Source organism: Numenius arquata, chromosome 8 (assembly GCF_964106895.1).
Source record: "Numenius arquata chromosome 8, bNumArq3.hap1.1, whole genome shotgun sequence".
In the NCBI taxonomy this organism is placed as follows: domain Eukaryota; kingdom Metazoa; phylum Chordata; class Aves; order Charadriiformes; family Scolopacidae; genus Numenius; species Numenius arquata.
In genome coordinates, this window is record NC_133583.1 from 14,535,941 (window position 1) to 14,549,084 (window position 13,144).

General features: G+C 35.4%; 1 protein-coding gene across 1 annotated transcript in view; it reads left to right on the forward strand.

The window, feature by feature from the left end:
* Window positions 1–13,144, forward strand: part of ERC2 (ELKS/RAB6-interacting/CAST family member 2) — a 428,110-nt gene that overhangs the window by 38,986 nt on the left and 375,980 nt on the right. Inside the window, exons 2-3 of the mRNA XM_074152871.1 lie at window positions 11,793–11,816; window positions 12,442–12,858. Of these exons, the coding sequence (XP_074008972.1) occupies window positions 11,793–11,816; window positions 12,442–12,858 (441 nt within the window). The remainder of the gene's footprint in view (window positions 1–11,792; window positions 11,817–12,441; window positions 12,859–13,144) is intronic.

A 13,144-nucleotide genomic window follows, 5' to 3' on the forward strand; every position in this document is an offset into this window, starting at 1 on the left:
ATATTCATTCTGATCACAAATCTGTACTTAAACTGCAGCGAGTCTGCATTATAGCCGACAGATGTGTAAGCATGTGATTTGGGAAAAAAAACCCTAGCAGTTACAACTAAATAAGCTTTTTGCACTCCAAGGTGGCTCTAAAATGCCTTACCTACCCCACAGATCTTGTGGTGTTCTTATCTGCAATGTGGGGTGGTCGAAAGGAAATCAATAGTAGTGATGTGCTGGTGGAACTTGCATTGGTTTTTGTGAATTACAAGGCTTGGAGCACAGACCAGATCCTGAAATCGCTTTGACTTTACTTGCCTTAATCATTATTTTGTTTTGCATCCAGTTGAAAAGTGGTTGCAGAGCTTTAATAATTCCTTTCTTTCTTAATAGCTGTATGAATGGAATAGTCTAACAGCATGTTTACTTAAGAGCAGTCTTAGAAATAAGGAACAAAGTATGATACAGTAGACTGTTGGACTGTTGGCAGAAAAGATAGTGCTAACAATTTAAAATTCATCACTGTGGAATGCAGTTGGCCCCAAATGACCCTGAGTACCTGTTTATTTAATTGGAGTTGGCAACAGAAGGCTCCCTGGAGGCTTCTGGGCACTTCATGAGTTTGAACCACTACTAAATAGTAGACCAGCATATGGATACATTATAATTTCAGCACTGTAGTAATTAAGATTATACTATCTACTTAAGGGAAAAAGAATCCACCAACATACAAGGAAAGAAAAGGGGGGGGGGGGAAATATATAGCTGTAAAGAATTTACAAGTAGTTTAAAATGAAATTTTTACTGTATTCAATTGCTGCCCTTTAGTGGTTTAATAGTGGATCTGTAGTCTTAGCTGAGAAATTTCTTGCTGTTTGTGGATTGTTTTCAAAATCATAGCATTAGTTTGAGGTTTGGTTTTTTTTTTTTCCTACAGAAATATACAACAGGCTTTATGGTCATGTTTAAAGAATGTAAGTCAGTGGTACTTAAAATCCTAAATACTTAACTGCCTAATGAAAAGTTAACTATTTTGTGCAATACTGAGTGTTAAATGGTGATTAGGAAGATTTAGAGATTTAACAGTTCTTTGATGTATGTAGCTGTACTATATTTGTTAATTGCTTCTTAGGAATGAAGGCTGTACCATATTTTAACATGCAAGTACAAAACATTGCATTTGACTGTTAGTGTTTGCAGTGCAAAACAGTGTGATTGTATTCAGCATTGACTGACTGGTGTTAGTGTAACCAGGAGAATGAAATAATTTCTAGCTTAGAACTTGGAGCAAAGAGCCAAGGTTAACTTGCTTCGTTGTTAAGTACTAACTGTAAATCAGGGATTATTATGTTTTGAAAACCTTCAATGGGGGAGAAAACCCCAATGCTTTTTCTTTTTTTATTCCCCACTGTAGCCTTATACATTGTTTTGGGAAAAAATACCAGCTATTTTTGATTAGTGATGGTAAGTCAGCTTGTGAGTTAGGGTTTTAAACTTAAGAACTAAGGGAAAGTTCCAGACTAGTAATGCTTTGATTTAAATTTGAACAATATTTTAGTTTAGGGATGCCCTGGTCTTCATTTTCTGGAGAGGATACTTAGTTACGCACTTGGGGTGCTCCAAATTAGAGGGTGTTTGCTACGGGATTTTAAGTTCAGTTGTGTCTTGTGTTTGCTTTTTAATGATTATCCTTTGCAAGGCAATCCAGTTTCAGACTCGGGATTGGATTTTCAGTTTCTACAGATACTTTTGTGTATTATATATAGGGAACAAAAGTTTGGATTTTATTTACTTTTATATATATATAAAAATATATACAGACACATATCTTTCAGTATGTATTAAGTGTATGTAAGTACTTGTAAGTATATATTGAGTGTATGTATGTAAACGTGTTGTCAGTGTCTTTGTGTCTCCTTGCCCCAGTTCCTGAATTATGAAGGGAAAATTGCTCTCTTTTAAGAAAGGACCTGGCTTAGGCTTTTAATTTTATTTTACCATACCTAAAACTTCTAACTCTTATATAAATTTATTTTGTTTATTTTAGGAATGTGACCACAGTTTTTCCTTTGTGTTTTGGTGCTTGTTAATATTTTTTTCTGCAGGCTATGGATTTAGTGCCATCTTGTGGGAAAAATGAATAACTGCAGATTTTCTTATGGCTTCAATGTACTGGATTGATTTAGGCCCTAAAGGAGAAGATACTCCTATTAAATCTGACAAGAATAAATGGTTTATTGTGAAACAAAAGTCTTCCAACTTACAAAAGCATATTTTTGCCAACTGCACAGACCTTTTTAGCCCAAAATGTTGTCTCCTTAATGATTTCTCTTTCCTGCTGATCTACACTTCTTCAGTAACTCAGGATGAAGTGTCTTTCCAGATGGTCATCTTGCTTTGTGATGCGTCTTTTTTCTCTGTTGGATCTAACTGAACGCTGTTTTGATTGGAGCTACTGAAATCTCTATATTGATTTATTTTTTTTTTTTCTCAACTGTAGCAGAACACATAGTTCTAAAGCTCCTTTTCAAATTGTTTCAATGGGAAATGATTATCTATTATGGTTAATCAACTCTCAGTACTATTCCTAGTAGAGAAAAAAAATTCGAAGCTGGAGAGTGCTTTTTAATGTATTTTGCAGATTAAAATACAGCAGGGAGAGGTTGAAATTGGATCTGGATTTACCACTTTTTTATTTCTGGCTTACTAAAAGCTGTGCTTGAAATTGCCATCTGAATAACTAACATACATATGATTTTTTTAGTGGCTGCATTAAAAGAATATAGTTAAAAAGTTTCAAAATGAAAAGGTGGAGAAGATAAGATCATACAAAACGTTAAGATGCCCCACTCCCATAGCTTTCAGTGACGCTATGCGTTTGTCTCTTATGTCAATTTAGAAGTATAGAAACTTCAAGCGCCCAGTTCACATGTAAATTAAACATGTATGCTTGCAATGCAGTGCTGAGGTTTTGTCTCGTCTTCTCTCTTGCCTGTTCTGTGTCTTTCAATATAGTGTAAAATAATCACTGGAATCTCTTTGAGAAATTGACAAGCGATATAGGCTGTTACATTTCCCCATATTGTTTCTTAGATATGATATGCAAAATGTTAACTCTTACAGTATGTGGCATATTATGGCCACCTGAGAAACAAATGCATGCAATAATTGTTTTAATATTTCTAATGCATTTCACTTACTGACAGTGGCAACTGTCTTTGTTTCAGTGCGTTATGACTTTATTGTTGGAAACACTATTTGGACACCTATATAGTTTTCTTTTACGTGCATTTTTCTTTGATAGCTTCAGCAGAACATGTACGATACCCACAGAAATTCCTGTCCTCAGATTTTATTTTTTTTTTTTTTTTTAATGAAAGAAGTGGGATGTGTCTTTCTTTGGAGGCAGACTGGCAAATAGGAAAAGGGACCCTACTTCATATGATTTTTATGTAGAAAAAGGGTTGGTTTTATTTTTATTTTTTTCAATGTAATAGTGAGCTTTCTGCCAGAAGCCCCTGAACTTTATAGCAAAGGATCAAGCAGATAAAGGAAGAGACTGAAGATCAAGTACAGGTTTTTCAATGTTTGAAATATGACCGTGTTTACTCTTAATGCTCTCATTTTGTAAGTAACTTCTTGACTCAGTGCCTGAAAAAGAATTCCTTTAATGTAGCTAGACATCATTTTTTGAGAAATAAGAAAGTAATAGGCCTTTTTAGCATTGAAGATTTTTGCTATGCTATTATTTTGCCCGCATCGGAAAGCTTAACAGTATGCTCTACTGTCCAAAGAGAGAGAGTAAGTTACTTGCCAAATATTTTTTGCCTTATTAGGCATTTTTAAAGCTGGTAATCAAAAACAATGAATTCTTAACTTGATGTTCTTCATTAACTGAAGTTTGCACAATGGTTCATACTGAACTGTGTTACCGAATATTAACTCATGGATATACCAGGAAGAAGGCAAATATAATTTCCCAGATTTTCAAACAGGTGCATTTCAGTTTTACATGACCACGGAAGGAGGAATAGAGCTCAGCTCCCTATGACAAATGCAAATCTTAATTCACATACAATCTTACTTTGAAAATTAATATTCACAGTATATGCCTTTGGTTTTCATTTGTGAGCCCACTGTGATTATTCTAAATTCTAATTCTAAATTATTCTAAACCTAATTTCTTCTAAAGCCCCAGAACAGCATTGAAGAGTGTTGATCCTATGGCATTCTACTACTGTTTAAAAAACAATTATGGAATCCCTAGAGCTTTTCTGAGAAAGAACATTGCACTCTAGTAGATCAGTAATCTGTGCTGGAATCTGTCAGGGCAGTGTTCAATCTGCTGCTGGTCCATTGAGGACATGATTTCACTGTGAGGGCAGCTCTGTGTTGTTTTCTTTAAAAAAAAAACAAAACAAAACAACCCTTGCCCTCTCCTGACATTCGCTTAATCAATTTCTGTTTGATAACTTAAAATTGTAACCGATTTTATGAAACGAAAAAATTTTAAAACTTGTATTTAGACTGAGACAAATAATATTTTGATCATTTTTCAGACACTTTAGTTACATGTTGGTAGGTTTGAAGATTGGGGAATGGTCAGTAGCCTTTCTTAGTGAAAGTTCGGTTTGTACCTCTGCAGCTTTGCTCTTTGGTTTGACAAGATTGGCATGAGGGAAGAATCTCTTCTTATCTCCTTCTCATGCAGTATGATTTCTGGTGTCTGGAGGAGTCCATCTCTTTATTCCTAATCTTTTCTGAGTAAGAAGTAGTAAACTGATATAGTGCAGTTAATAGCATTTCATGGCATCTATCCTATATAGGCAGTTACTGTAACTTCAGTATGTACAATATTTAGTGTAGGAAGTGCTCATGGAAACTGTGAAATATTGAATTTTATGGCTTTTCTTAAATGTTAGTCAAAAGTGTTTTTGCAGTAGCATGGTCATCCATAGGTGAAGGCTGATGACCTTACTGCTCTTTATTGGAGTGTAAAGTTGAAATAGTTTCTCTGAGCTATTGCAGAGGCATTCAAAATCCCAGTATGTAGATTTTCTTTTGACTCTTAAACAAGATATAAAGCAGAGGTGCTGACCACTTACAATTATTAATGAACTCATATGTGTTTTTCATAGTAAGAGGTGCGTTGAAATTTAGTGTGTTGGCTAAATACCATGTGATTTACTAACTTATTCTGGCTATGGCACTTTTGATGTTCTGGGCATTAAATACGTAATAATCCACTAATTATAACCATAACAAAAGAGGAAGAGAATACGATTTGATAAAAAGTTTGACATTAAATATTCACCATGCTGGAAAAAAAATGCTCCTTTGCTCATGGAAACTTGAAATTGTTAGAAATCAGGGAGAATTTTTTTCTGAATTTCCTCAATTTTTTGGTTAAAAAAAAATGGAAACAAAATTTCAATCAGTTCTAAATACACAGTGCAGTGTTTTGTTACTGAACAACACTTTGCTTGTTGAGTTATAAGAAAGTTTTGGTTTTTTTTCACAAAGTTCTAAGAACTTTGGGTATGTCTCCAAGTATCTTCTCCAAGTAGAATATATTGAAAATACGTGATAATTTGTTACAAATTGTTACCTTCTGAAGCCAAGTGACTATTAGTTCAGAAGTGTATTTATGATGCTGAGTTAAATCTTTTTTAATGGAAAAGTTCTAACAGCAGAGAAGACAATCCCAAAAACAAGGGCTTCCAGAAGTATTAGACAGTGCATCAGCAGAATTGCAAACTTACTGTTCCCCTTTAGATAAAAGGCTGAGGAGATAACTGAAAATCTGCCATTTTATATGCGAAAGAGAGCTCGGAATGACGTGTTGTTTTGCTTTTGGTTTTTGTTTTCATTTTGTATCTCTTCATTAACCATGGGGTTTGGGGGTGGGGTTGTTGGGGGGTGAAATTTTCTTTGTTCTTTGGAAAAGGACTTGAGTGCTTTTGCACTTTCCTAGACTTCTGCTGTGATGATGTGAAGCTCTGGGGATTCTGTTCTATGACTGCAGTTACTTCTGGGATTAGCTGTAGGACTGAAATTCAGTTCCTCTTTGGTAAACCATGGGCAGTCAGAATACAAATCAAAAGGATTGGTTATGTAGAGCCTGGGCCATGTGAGAAATCGTTTATGGTCCTAAATGGTCTAAAAGCTTCCTTAGAGAACCTTAAGCACTTCAGTCCCCAAAAAGAGTGGAAATTATTTATCCTGGCAAGAAAGGAGTATCAGAGAAACTGTAGTTAAAAATATAATCTGCTATAATAAAAAGTAATCTGCTATTCTTAAGCTAACGTTGATTTCCAGGCCGTGTTAAAATGTATTTTGTTTTTTCTTCCCGGTAAGTTGTAATAAGTAATCTTGAAACAGAGTCTTCCAGATGTGTTCAGATTGGTCAAAATCTGTGTTACAAGTGATTTTCAGTCAACTGAAATACTATTTAGTGATTCTGACATTGCTCAGCCCTAAAACCATACTAGCAGCATTTTTCCAAAGGGAAGAGGAGAAAAAAGGAGGCCACAGTCTTCTAACAGCGTAATAGGACTGTTTAAAAGTTGTAAAAATACCAGTGATGAACACCCAAATACAAAATCTTGCATTTTGCTATAATACTAATGATTTACATGTTTTAATAAAGCTTTTTTTTAGTATCTAAAGAAGTCGATGTGGGCATTTTTGTGAACGTGTATCTTTGGGGATTACTCCTCTCAAGGCTTTGTTTGACTTATTACATTTCTAAAAGTCCCTTCGTCTTGGTCTTCTGATTCTTGTAATTACAGGCTACAAGATTTGGCCCATGAGTATATAAGTAATTTTTATCAATTGGAGAAAACATACAGGTTAATTCAAATTTTCTAGGTTAAAGGAATTGATGAAGAAGGTTGTACTGAATTTTTGCTTTTGAGGTACTGACTATTTTATGCAAGGTACATCCTAACTGAATTCCTATTGGTAAATGTCAACTGAGGTAAAATGTACTGTGTCTCCACAGAAATAAGACTGTGTTCTGACTTCCATTAAAGCTGGTTGATAAATATCAGAAAGCCTCCAGTGAATAAATAATTCAACAAATAGTATTCGGCTAGCTTTCTTCAGAGGAAAAAAAAACCAAGGAAGTATTGCATTTTAGAGACAAGGTGAATTTGAAAGACCTGAAATGAGATCACACACATAGTATTGGCTGTGCTGGAGAAATGTAGTGGAAGGAAGAAGGAAAGAATTATAGGGAGAGATATTTCTGACATACAGTTAGTTTCTTCTACCCCAAAATACTCCAAATTAACAAATGAACTTTAGTGCTTTAGAGATGGATTTGTGGTATCAATTGTATCAAAATGTATCAATTTTGAAGAAATATTATTTGACAGAATGACAAACTGTATCTATGACAGCAGGCCTACTTAGGGCAAATGGCAAAGCAATGGAAATAAATGAAAAATGATGTCGCTCAGCCCGGAGCAAACCAGGGAAACAGGAAAGAAATATATTTACAGATTGTGCCTTAAGAATTAGGTGCAAAACTACTATGAATGTTGCAATACTAAAATGTTTTGTAAGCCTGCAGTTACCCCTCAATTATAAATGGAGATGCATTTTTGTACAAGGACCTCAAGTTTTTAGGCAATACTTTGTCTTTCCAATCTTAGTTGTTTTTCACCAAAATATTTGTGTGAAAAGACTCAGAGAAGGTGACTGAATAGTAATGAAGTCTAATAGTTGAGATTAAATATCATGTCTGTATTGAGATGCAGATTTAAGCATAGATGACTAGATTCCTTATTTAACTTGCAAAGCAAAGTATGAAGGGCAAACTTCATAGAATTTGACAGGGCACCAAATTTAAAAGCATAAGGAAAGACAAATGAAGGAAAGCTAGTAAACAAGAATTCTCTCTTTTTTTAATATGTGGTTCTGCCAGCAAACAGTGTTATGCAGAGGTGGTCTCACATCTGTTGCACCTCCAGAGTTTTTAATGCTGAAAATGCATTGTGTGTATGGTCTGAATCTCCTGTGATTCCTCACAAATTACATCTGTCTTCTCCTTTCATCTCTTTCTGTCACTCCTGTCTTATTCAAGCAAAATTTGTGTCAGCTGATCCAATGTTGTTGTTTGGATGCCAGAATTTTAAGTTACATTAGACAGATGAGCAAATGCTGGGAGAATTCAGTTCTTCATTTATGCCGATGAAGAAAATACCTCTAATTCCCTTTTTGGTTTTCTCTTACAGAAGAAAATAAAGATTTGCATGTTTGTCCTTAACAATGTTTAGTTATAAATATTTGCAAGTCTGATGCTCATACTTGATTCAGTAGTATAACTCAAGTTAACATACAAATCAGTTTAGTTGCAGTTCATAAGAAAGCTTTAATTAGTTTGTCGCCTATCTATGGTAGAGCTTCATCCAGTAAAGAATGAAGATGGAGCAGTGGCAGATGATAGAATAAATAATGAAGCTTGATTTTAGAAAATGAGAGTATAGTGGACAGTATATTTTGCTGTTATACTTTTTCAGATTTATTCAGTTATAGCTGTAGCTTTCAACGATGGACAGTTACACAGTAGAATTCTTTTTCTAGTCTTCTGTATCGTAATATATTTGTCATTCTCAAGAGACTGGACTATATCAACTGATCTAGCCCTGTAAATTCCATATTTTTGTCCCAAGACACAGGTCATTTTAGTTAGTACATTTTATACATTTCATTGCATACACCACACAGATAATGTGATCATGCAAGGCTGCTTAATAAGATTTCCCATACCATGAAGAAGTTAGCTGCAGAGACTGCTTAAAACAATCATCTGTAGCTGGAAGAATAAATTCAGAAGAATACTGTGTTAGATCATAACTTTCCAAAGGCTGTAACAGATCATAAATGACTGACAAAATCATTTGTCACTTTTACGTACATTACTAAAAGGGAAAAAAAGAAAGGATATATCGAAATGTTCAGTTTGGTTTCATTCCTAGCTCTTCTGGAAGTCTTTGTCATGAATCCATCCCGATATGCTCCTATGTATTCCCATACTGCCAGCTGCCTGGTGTAAGGTAAGGCAGTTCAGCTTCACCTCACATTCCACCCCGCAGTATGTGGATGTTTGCTGCCTGGACCTTCTCTCTTTCCTGGACTCTGATTATTCCTTCTAAACTTGCAGGGATTTGCTGTCAGTTGTTTTTCACTTTGTCAGGTTGTTTGACCATTGCATTATGTGGAAGTTCTGGCATTGAGAGGACAAAGGTTATTTGTAGTAGTCATTACTTCTCAATTGTTGTAAAGCCAGGTAAGAGGGTCCCAGGAGACAAAGCTAATACATTTTGTCTTTGTGTTTAAAGTGGGAAAGAAACAGGACAATCAGGAGCTAAAAATGGAGCTGTGAGAGATAGGAACTAGATGACAATAAAAAGGCAGTGGGGGTGAGCAGGAGGATTGAGGCAAACACATGAGGAAACAACACTCAAGTCTGGCAAAGTAGCTATAGTTCTTTTTGGATAAAGCACTAAAATGACAAATCGTCTTGGATGGCTACAGAAATAGTTGTTTCAAATCTACTGGATGATCTTGCCATCAGCCCCTTTGGTCATAGTGCTGTACTGAATTATTTAGAGCTATCAAAGAACATCCACGGAATCCTTCAGCAGCTCTGGTACCCAATTTTCAGTGTTTCATGTCTGAGGAATTAACTTCCTAGATTATCACTACGTTACAGAAAAATGTTAGCAAATTGTATATGGATGGATATATATTTCAATGTCCATCACTTGATGATAGCATAAGATGACTTCCTGCTACCAAGTCCTTTAGGTTGCCTTTCCCAGTCAAGACAGCCCTAGCTATAACTCCTTTCTTTCTTGACCTTGCACAAGGTTTGTCACTTCCATCTTAGTAGCCGGCAATTTTTTACATGGCAGTAGACTGGATTCTTCAATATGTTCTTTGATTTTGGTGCCTGGGTGATGGTGCAAAGTACGAGAAGCTGTGTCCTTCTGTAGGTGGACTAACAGTTTTGAACTGGGGACTCTCCCTGTGATTTCCTTTTCCTCCACTGTTCACCATATATCTAAGACTTTGGGATGCTCTGAAAGTGCTTATGTGCTGTGGCCCAAGGCATAGTGTGGCAGGACAGTTCTCTGCAGTCAATTCCTTTGGCAATAGCCAGTTGGCACAGATTAGAGGAACTTCCTCATATAGAATATGAATTGGAATCTGGGAAAGGCCATTCATTCTTCTTCCTTTCATAGTTTTGTTTCAATTTATGGGGGCAAATTTTGAAAACCTGCACTATGCTTAATCCAGAGAAAGTTCGATGGAACTTCCTGTGCCGTTCCATGGATTGCATCTTGGAGTCGGGCTATAGAGAAGGAATGAAAAATTTCGGAGAACTATTTATCTATTGCCAAGAGATTGGCATGGAAATATTTCTTGTCAATTGGCCTGTAGAAGTTATGAAATATATGATAGACCTTGCAGGATTTTTTGAAATCCCATGTAGTTCTATGTCTATGTAATGACAGCAGCGTGACAGATATTCACAGCACTCCTACATTCCTCCCCCTACTGCAATTAATTATACAGTTTCTTTCCACCCTCACAACATTTGTTCTTTCCCTTCTTAACTAGCTGCAGATAGAAAAGTCTCTGCCAGCACAAGTCTAAATCTGGTCCATCATGTTCAGAGAGAGTTCTAACTCTTGAAGGTGTACAAAAATGGATTCTCTTGTGTCAAAGTAGCAGTAGTCTGCCACAGCTAAGGCTGTTAGTTTTGACACAATTACTGAGAAGCAGCCACAACTACAGTTGTCAGTGACAAACATTGTTACGGGTAGAACCTAAGAACTGCATACATAGGTTGCTGTGGTACAGAGAAGGAAGTTGTCTGGCTTATCGTACCAGAATTGCTGTTTGAGGTCTGATTTCTAATAATTTGTGTGCGGATACAGCAGTTTTGGCTTTTACAGCTTGTATTCAGAATGGTTGTATGTTGTTTGCTTTTGTTTTTGTCTTGCAACATTTAAAATGCTTTGGAAATTAGTTTCTCTTTGCTTAGCTAAAGTCTCAGACACATAGGCGTTTGCTTGACTTTGGGAAAACATTTATTTGTTAATAGTTTTTAGCATCAAGTAATAAATATTGTCTGATTTAACATTAGGAGGACTTATCTTAAATCGTTATTCAAATCAGAGAAAACAAGTCTCTTGACTATGTCTAGACTACTGGTAATTGCTGAATATTGCTGTTGCTTTGTAGTGAAATAATTTTGGAATGTGGAGGATTTAGTTTACTGTGCTTATGCAAAGTAAACTTTATACGTGTGTTATTTCAGCCAGTCATTCTTTTGAAGAATGTATAGATAGAAGCTTCATTCTTCAAAAGAATACCCTGAGACTGATTTATGTTGAATAAGGAGTGCGAGGTTTACCTCTTGAATAGAGAAAGATCCTTATACTCAGATGTAGAACAAATATTTTAGGACAAGTTACTGTGTTTTTCAAAACCTTAAAGTGTAAAAGAGTAGTAAGATAAAATAGGAATGTTATTATTCATTATGGGATTAATTATTTCTAATATGTTTTTCTCTGTCACATCTATTGAGTAAAGTCTGTCTATAGTTTAGGTTTGTATATTTGAGTACTGTGAAGTTGTTGGTGCCTTTGTGTATAACTCAATAAAATTATTTTTTGTTGAAGGTACTTTCTGTTGAATTCAGTTCTTTCTGTTGAATCTCTTTTGCTTACATCTGAACTTTATTTATGTTGATTTTGCTTCATTTTTTCATTTACCATGCTGTTCAGTTTTTGGATGCCAGGAGAACAAAGGTTTGTCCACTATTTGCAGTCAATTTATTTTTCAAAATTCAGTATTGCTTATTGTGTTTTTTGTTTGCTTGTTAGAGATACAGTAATCCTGTTTACTAAACACATTCGTAGCTTTAGTTGCCAAAAGAAAAAACTGAAACCAACCAGGCCCAACTCAGCCCCTCCCCAAAGTCCCCTTCAATTCTAGTGAGCGCTTTGATTGACTTCATAAGCAACAGTACTGTTGGGCACCATGAAGGGCAAAATTACCTTTAGTCTCTGAAGTAATTTAGAAAACATGGAATACTGAGTCTTTCAGCTTTATAGGTACATATTGACTGTATTAATGGATGTGTCACTGCCCAGTGTTTGGGTTTGGTTTGCCTTCCTTTGCTATTTGTTTTATCTGTAGCTGAAACTATTTTGTGTGTGTGTGTTGTCTTTTTTTTTTTTTTCCTAGAAGCACTTGAAAGATATCATTACAAATATTGTCACATGCATTTGCTATTTTATAAGGTCATTTGATATACTTTCATCATTGATTCTAGTGAATTTTTGTAACAGTGTACAACAAAAGTTTAATTAAAGACTAGTCCTACGTTCAGGTCCTAAATTGCTTCTGTTTCCTGTCTTTTTCTTATTGCAGCATCTGCAAATGACAATCCAGGCACTTCAAGATGAGCTTAGAACCCAGAGAGACCTTAACCATCTTCTCCAGCAAGAAAGTGGAAACCGAGGGGCTGAGCATTTTACCATTGAGCTCACAGAGGAGAATTTTCGAAGACTTCAAGCAGAACATGATAGACAAGCTAAAGAGCTCTTCCTATTGAGAAAAACGTTAGAAGAAATGGAGCTTAGGATTGAAACACAAAAGCAAACACTAAATGCCAGAGATGAATCGATAAAAAAGCTTCTGGAAATGTTGCAAAGCAAAGGTTTGCCATCTAAAGGAATGGAAGATGACAATGAGAGAACTCGAAGGATGGCAGAAGCTGAATCTCAGGTTAATCATTTAGAAGTGATTTTAGATCAGAAGGAGAAGGAAAACATGCATCTTAGAGAGGTAAGAAAAAATTTATTTAAAAGATATTGTCAAGTACTTGCTGCAGTTTTAGAAATATACTTTAGAGTATCTAAGTGTTTTCTTTATCTGCTCTCATTTTTTAATAAAAAAGATAACGTGCATTTGTTCTAGATCTGTAATAAATACACAGCCAGACTATATTACACTTGAAAGCAAATATAAGAAATTATGGAAGAAAAGTAATTGTTTTTGGGACTTACTGTCTCTCTCACTGTTGCTTTGCATAGTTTCTGTATTCTTTGTATTTTCACAAATCAGTGTTTGG